Here is a 7,433-nt window from a genome sequence, read left to right on the forward strand (position 1 = left end):
AGCAATAAGAAGACTACTTAATATGGAGCCCCAGAAGAGTTTGAGCAGTCGATGTAAAATGACTGGAAAAAGAACACTTTAGAAGTAGCAGAATCTGCAACCATTGGGCATGAGCTCAACTCATGTACATGAGTGCAGAGGAGAGAGTTTTAAAGGACCCAAAGAATGACGGTCATATGGAGAGCTTGAGAAGGTTCTCCCTTGAAAGGTAACATGAGTCACAACAGGGCTTGGTGGTCAGCCAGTTTGAATAGCATGGCATCAAAGGAACCTAGCTCACAGGGCCAGAAGGTGAATGAGCTGAGTGGAATCACAACAATTATACAGTAAAAAGCACTAATTTTTGTAGCCTATGGAATGAAAACATTGAAATAGAAATGAATATGAAGATGGAAATGAAGCACAATGTATCCATGTCTATGAACAGGACATGAAAAAGATTAATTGTTGAGATGGAAAAATCAATAATTCATTGTGAACATGTGAAAAAAATATTCTTTTGATATTCGTTTTATAGTTCATCATTTTAAGTAAATGGGTAAGTAATGTTCATGTTTAAAACCTTTAACGTGGAAGATAGTCATATTACCAAAGTCACTGGAAAAGTAAAGAAAATCTCCGAAAAGGGGTAAGCAAGGACAAAAATGACTTGCAACAATAAAAAAAAAAAGCCTGCCCAAAGGAAACAGTCTGAGGTAGGATACAAAAGGAATAAAAAATAAAGGAACTTGCCAATACCAAATAAGTGAGTAACTTACAGTGATGTGGGACCAAGAAGCAGACAGTGAACTAATGTAAAAAGCATGAAAAGGAAAAATTCATTCAACCTTTTTAACCCATCTAAAAAGTAAAAAATGGACGTACACATGAAATACTTTAAGAATATTTGTTATATTTTGTCAGTTTCAAGCTTGCAAGGAATCCCATCCAGAATTGAATTCATAAACGCTGTGGAATATTTATTCTCATACAACAAAGTTACACTACAAAAAATGCTTTTATCATTGAAATGATAATCCATTAACTGTAACTATTTCTGTGTTTTGTACCAGTGTATGTATCTCTCAATTCTTGAAGAATAACTTTTCCACTTTGTTGTCACAAGTTTTCTTGTAGTGCCCAAGTGGCAGACCTACGATCAGAATCTGCTTTCTCCCGGGATAAATAATGCGGAACGAAAAGCCATGAGGTCGAGCGAAAACACAAATTCTCTCGCATGTATTTTATGCAAACATCTCAATCACTGCTAGTGTCACCTTTCGTGTATTATGCATTATTATTTTGTACATTATTATGCTAGCTTTTCAGTAATGTATGTATAATTGTCAATCAGATATCTTTTATCCATCCTTATGTAAATTTATGTCTGTGAAGAAACGCAGATGCTTGTATTTATCCCTTCCTTGATCTGTCAAGAGGTTGGGACTACTTTGCAGCTCGCATGAGATATTGAAGTGTGTGAAAGTTTTATAAATAAATCAGTTAGCACCAGACTTGGTACCTCATTAGTATATACCTCGTTCACATTCTCTTTATGTGTATAAAATCCTTGTCATTGGTTTTGTGGTTTTTCAGTCTTGTTGTTTTGTTACATAAGCTTGCCAAATAGTATAACATTCCTTACACTGTAGCATTTATTTATCATAGTATTAAATTTTTTTCTTTTTAGATATGTAAGTCTGAGTCTCAGCAACCTGTTGGCAGTGAAGATGGAGGTCTCTTAGATTGCTTGATTCGTCATAAGAATGTTGAAGTCATGGGGCCATACCCAAAGTGCAAAGCTGTAATAGAACATTTTCAAGTAAGTTATGTGGCTGAAAAATTTTACACTTAGATACCTAATCATTGCATATGTCAATTTAATCCTTCTTGAGGTACTGTAAAATCCTGTTAGTTGATTGCCACAGTGACTTACTAGGTATTGGATAACTGAAAACCAGACAGAAAGATGAAAGCTTCTTGGAGTGTGTTATTTATCACAAGAATGTTTATTTCATTTGAATATACCCAAAGTGCTAAGTTGTAATTAAACATTTCCAAGTAAGGTATGTGAATGAAATATGTGATGGTAATTTTGATAATTTTGTTCACCATTGTAACAATTTTGTTAGATTTTAGTCAGAATTGGGTTACAGTAGTTCCTGTTATCTGAATTTGGGATGGATAACTGTAAATTGTAGGTAATTATGATTACGTAGTGTAATAGCCTATCAAGAGAAATGATGTGTCTACTTTTTTGTTGGTAGCATTTGCTCTTATTATAGCCAAGCTCTGACTTCAGCAGTATAGATCTTACAAATGTGTAAATAATATATAATTAGATTGATACTACGGTAAAATTCTGCTCAGTATAAATGTGGAATTTCAAAACTACCTCAATGTAGTCTCCCTTGGGCTTGTGTAGCCTACATTCCATCAAGTTATGTTCAGTGTACACTTGTCAGTTAGGTATATTTTATAAATTTTCAACAAGGCAGGTAATGTATAAAAAACACTAGCAAATTGTTCCCTACTGTAGGGAACAGTGTATATCCAAAATTTTGTTTTTACTGTTTGTAAGATCATAAACTCTAAATTTAGATGTGCTCTGATCTTGCCTATGGCCAGCCCCTTTGATCATTATCTGTATGAGTAAGGGGGCACCTTGATTTGAGCATCACTTTGATCAATAATAATGATATTATGGAAGGATTCCCCTTCTGGGGTACTGCGTTTGAAAACTATTACTGTTTCAGCTGGATTTAGTTTATGTACCCATCTCTGTTTATTCTTACATGGAAAGATACTGCTGTTCGTGTTTATTACCTCTTAACATGTTATTGTGCTCACTGGCAGTCTCCTACAGAGTAAGGAATGAATAAAATATAAAAGGGTAGTACTCTTATGTATGAATGGGGAGCAGGCTTAAGGTTGGCAGAAGTAAGGGTTGGCAACATTTTATTGTTCTCTTGCAATTTCAGATGTTTTTGCTGTAAGGATCTTATTCTAAAATGTGGAAGTCCCTTCTTGTGGATTGGTGATTTTGGAGTATTTCATTGGTGTAATGACAGTTGGCTCTCTCTCTCTCTCTCTCTCTCTCTCTATCCTCTCTCTCTCTCTATCTCTCTCTCTCTCTCCCTCTCTCTCTCGCTCTCTCTCTCTCTCTCTCTCCTCTCTCTCAGCTCTCTCTCTCTCCTTCTCTCCTCTCTCTCTCCAGTTACCTTTAAGTTTCCGTCTTTTATTTTTTACTTCAGGAATGGTGTCTGTTCAGGTGGCTATATGAATGTACATTGTCTTCAGTGGTGTGTTTTTACTGGCTAGTTGATGATGTTCCTCTGAAAGACAGGAAAAATTCAATTTCCTTTACAGTGTTTTTTTTTTCCAGGCCATGCATGGCTTTTAAGAATGTGCAGCCATTGATGGTCTTGTGATGTCTATAATTTTCTTGGCTTAAACCAGTTCTTCCCTACAATGTGGCATTCTGTTCTTTGGAATCATGTCTGAAAAATCTATGGCCTTTTGGTTTGATGCATAGGAATGTGTTCATATTGAGATAGTAGTAATAGAAATTACTAGCCTCAGAAAAAATTTTAGAGCAAGTATATATTTTTTGGTGCAAACCATACCCTTGTTGTTTGGATATTAACTCCAGGTGTTTTTTCATGAAACTACTCTGTAGTTATTGTACTTGATTTCTGTATGAAGCGTGTTTGTGGTGGTTAAATATCAACTATAATTGTTTGAATGGCTTGATTATATTTTGGCTATTTTACAGAATATTATTAGTTATTTTGAGATTTAAAAAAAAAGTGATGAAAATGCTGTACTTTATTTAAGGGAGCACTGTATAATTTTGTATTAGAACTGAGCATGATCAAATTTGTTTTTCAGCTGCTGGCACTGAAAGACTACACATTCTCCCCACGATTCAAAGAAGCCTGCAGCCCTGATGTTGCAAAGTTCTGTAATAAACCCAAACCAAAGAATAAGTAAGTTTCTTGTACTGTCTTATATCATTTGTTTCCGTAGAATATTTCATGAATTTATGATTCACTTGACATTACATTATGTCGTATAATTAATATGTTTCTGTGGAATATTTCATTCATATATGTATCTTGATACATCTTGTAATGTATATGTAGTGTTCATTTAATTCTAGTAATTTATATAATCCATGATATAATGCTTATCTAGCCTTGCATTGAAAAAAATGGCTTAAATGTTTGTATTTATCAAGTTGTCTGCTGCTATAAATTGGGGATGTTTGCTTTATTTATAGTATGGAACACTGTCTTTTTGACTGGTGAAGTTAGTTTTAGATTAAGCTCCTTGTGCTGGCATAGTTTGTTGCTCTAGGGTTGCCTGAAAAAATTGGTGATGAATGTTCTTTGCTATTACTTTTTTATGAAAATATGGCTGAGGCAAATTGGATATGTGTAAACTATGCTACATATTCTGGTACAGGGACTTTTAGTTCATTTTTTTTTTAAGCAGTTAGTTCCTTTTTTAACACATGAATGAGAGTTTCTTTAACACATGAATGAGAGTTTCTTTTTGAGCATCAAGGCAGTTGTGGCTTAAATACAAATCCTGATGTCCCTTGAGTCAGAACTGAATCAAAATTTGATTTCCCTGATGGTTATTGAGTTTATATAAATTGCAAACCTCTTTTGCTTAACTAAACACTCAATTCACTGGTTTAAATTAGTGAAGCATTAGGTAGGTAAGTTAGACATCCCACGTATGAAAGGGTACATTGTTATCTATCAAATATCTTTTCTAGTTTGCTTGCAAACTTGTGGACTAGTACATCAACAGCTATTCATTTCACTTTCCAACTTTTCAGTATCACTTTATCATCAGTTGCATTCGTACCCATACAGGTAGTAAAAGAAGTGAAGCTGATAGAAGTGGCCAAAGGTGCAACTGATATTTTTATTGTGATTACTTAACATCCCTAAAACCCATGATTATTAATCAATAAATTGTAGAATATAAGCAGTAATGATTCTGATAGCAGCAAATTAAAGCAGATCATACTCAGTATTGTAATATGGAATTAATCGTATCAAAAGTAATGGCACAAATAATTTTCATTTGCCTTATAAGTGATCACTCATGTTTGACCCACAGACATGTGATGAATAGCCCATGACCCAGTTCTTACAGGGCCTCAGAATGCTAAAGTAACACTAGCTGTTGAAATTTTTTCCCCCATAATTGTTCAAAATATGATTGGTGTCAAATATCAGGGTAGGAAAAGAAAGAAATTTTGTTGGAGTCTCTATTTTCAGTTAATTGTTATGAAAGTGAATCAAGGATGAGGAGAGACCAAATAAAATTATTGGACAAGTACTTCAGTACACTCAGCAGACAGTAGTACCATTGTAGAAGAGTGTTCACTTCTTTTTTGCAAGTGAATATACTGTATATTTATATAATTTTTTGATATTAGTGAATGATGGTGGAAAAAAGAAATGAGAGAGCCATCAAGAGAGATAGCTAGCTGACCTGTGAGGACAGACGATACTCTCGGGTACATGCAGCATAAGAAGTGAATATGTATAGGGATGTGAATACTTGTAGGTATCTATAAAAAGAAAAAAACAAAAGTGAATGCTGTGAAAATCTCTTGCAACTTTCCCCGTCCAGCTAGTTCCCATCCTCCAAAAAACAGCTGGATAGCAGCCTGATCCTACATTCCTTATCGTGAGAAAGTCAGCAACAGAGAAATTATAGAGCAATTGAAACAGTTGTTGAAAAGAAAGAGATAAGAATTCACAACATAATACAAAAAAAATTAGGTATAGGAAAGAAACCACTTCACTGGTGTGTATAACTTAGAACAAATGAAGAGAAAGATGGGGTTGTTTATTTTTCAGAATGTTTGGAGTGATTCTCATTTATTTAAGAATGGAATGAAAACATTAAAAATTGCAGTCAGTCACTCTGTTTTACATCATCTCTGAATTGATTTCTCTCTCATTTTTCTGTTTTCATTTTTAAACAGTAATAAAAGTGAGCATGCATGTGGGAGTGTGAATGTTTTGATTGGGTTGATTTTGAAGGGAAAAAGGCCTCATGATAATGTCAACACCTGCTTTAGTTCAAATTAGCAAATAGCAAACAGAAAAGAAAGTCAGGAAGCAAAGAGGAAATAAAATATGTATATTTTAAAGTAAGAAGATTTGATTATTGAAAAAAAATTCTCTCTCTCTCTCTCTCTCTCTCTCTCTCTCTCTCTCTCTCTCTCTCCCTCTCATCTCTCTCTCTCTCTCGCTCTCTCTCTCTCTCTCTCTCTCTCTCTCTAATTCCCTAATTTTCTTAGTGGGAGAATACTGTGTCCTGACAAGTTCAATGTTAGAGAATTTATAAACAGGTAAAATTTAATAAAATTCATTTTTATTTTTTATGGCGTATATCTTATTGAGTAAAATTATCAAAATTGACCAATCCATATAGAAAAGACCATTGAATTTTTATTCTGTCTTTTTCTTAAATCTGTGGGTATTTGTTGGGTTGAACTAGAACTGTCAGAAGCACTAAGCAGCACAAAAAGGAAACAGAAATATTGCAGGTAAGATTTGAGATTGAAAAGAGGTGAAAGCATGAGTGACAACAACCACACATTATTGCCTAAAGGGAAATATTGATCTTTGAATGTGAGAAATACAAGTTTTTGCCCCCATTCAAGTCAGGCAATTGTATGTGTGTAATTATCATTGAAAATCTCAGCATACATAGTTATTTTAAATGTACTACACTATGACATGTACTTGATACTTCACTCTTGAAGAGAATAACATGTAGTAAATGAATGTTAACAATTGGACCAAATAGTTAATGTGCATACTGCACAAGATACTGCCTTGACATGTTGATGACATCTTACATCTTGAAGTGCATGATTTTTCTCTTTTTTTTTTAGGGCAGATGTTATTGAATGCCTGAGTTTGCAAGTTCGGAATGACATTTTAGCAGACAACCGTCATCAGGTCTCCAAGCCATGCCGTCAGCAGCTTCGACAGCAGTTATTTCAACGACATGAAAACTTCAGACTGGATCCAAGACTTCAAGATGGGTGTGAGGGGGATGCCCGAAAATTCTGTAAAAATGTGAAGCGAGGCAGAGGGGCTAGTTTAAGTAACCACATTTTTGTCAGGGTGCTTTATATTGTGGAGTGTTCTTCCAGAGGTCAGTGGGGATACAAGTTTTTTTACCTTGTTTACACTAACGTATTTTTACAGTATTTTTTCATTTTCATTTGTTTTAACTAAAAAAGCATCAGTTTGTCACAGTCGTACATTTGAGGAATGTCCGAGAAACAGGATTTGCAATTAATGAGTCATCACGATGACAGACTGCGTGGGATTTTTCATACCACTATATTAAAGTTAAAATTACTATTGTTAAGTTCTTGTTTTCATGAAGAAATAATTATATAAAGAAAA

At 34.4% G+C, this 7,433-nt stretch overlaps 1 protein-coding gene across 1 annotated transcript in view; it reads left to right on the forward strand.

Moving 5' to 3' along the window:
* Window positions 1-7,433, forward strand: part of LOC135214793 (Golgi apparatus protein 1-like) — a 109,345-nt gene that overhangs the window by 47,232 nt on the left and 54,680 nt on the right. Inside the window, exons 12-13 of the mRNA XM_064249155.1 lie at window positions 1,670-1,801; window positions 3,871-3,968. Coding sequence (XP_064105225.1) covers window positions 1,670-1,801; window positions 3,871-3,968 — 230 coding nt within the window. The remainder of the gene's footprint in view (window positions 1-1,669; window positions 1,802-3,870; window positions 3,969-7,433) is intronic.

Source organism: Macrobrachium nipponense, chromosome 46 (genome assembly GCF_015104395.2).
Source record: "Macrobrachium nipponense isolate FS-2020 chromosome 46, ASM1510439v2, whole genome shotgun sequence".
Lineage (NCBI taxonomy): Eukaryota > Metazoa > Arthropoda > Malacostraca > Decapoda > Palaemonidae > Macrobrachium > Macrobrachium nipponense.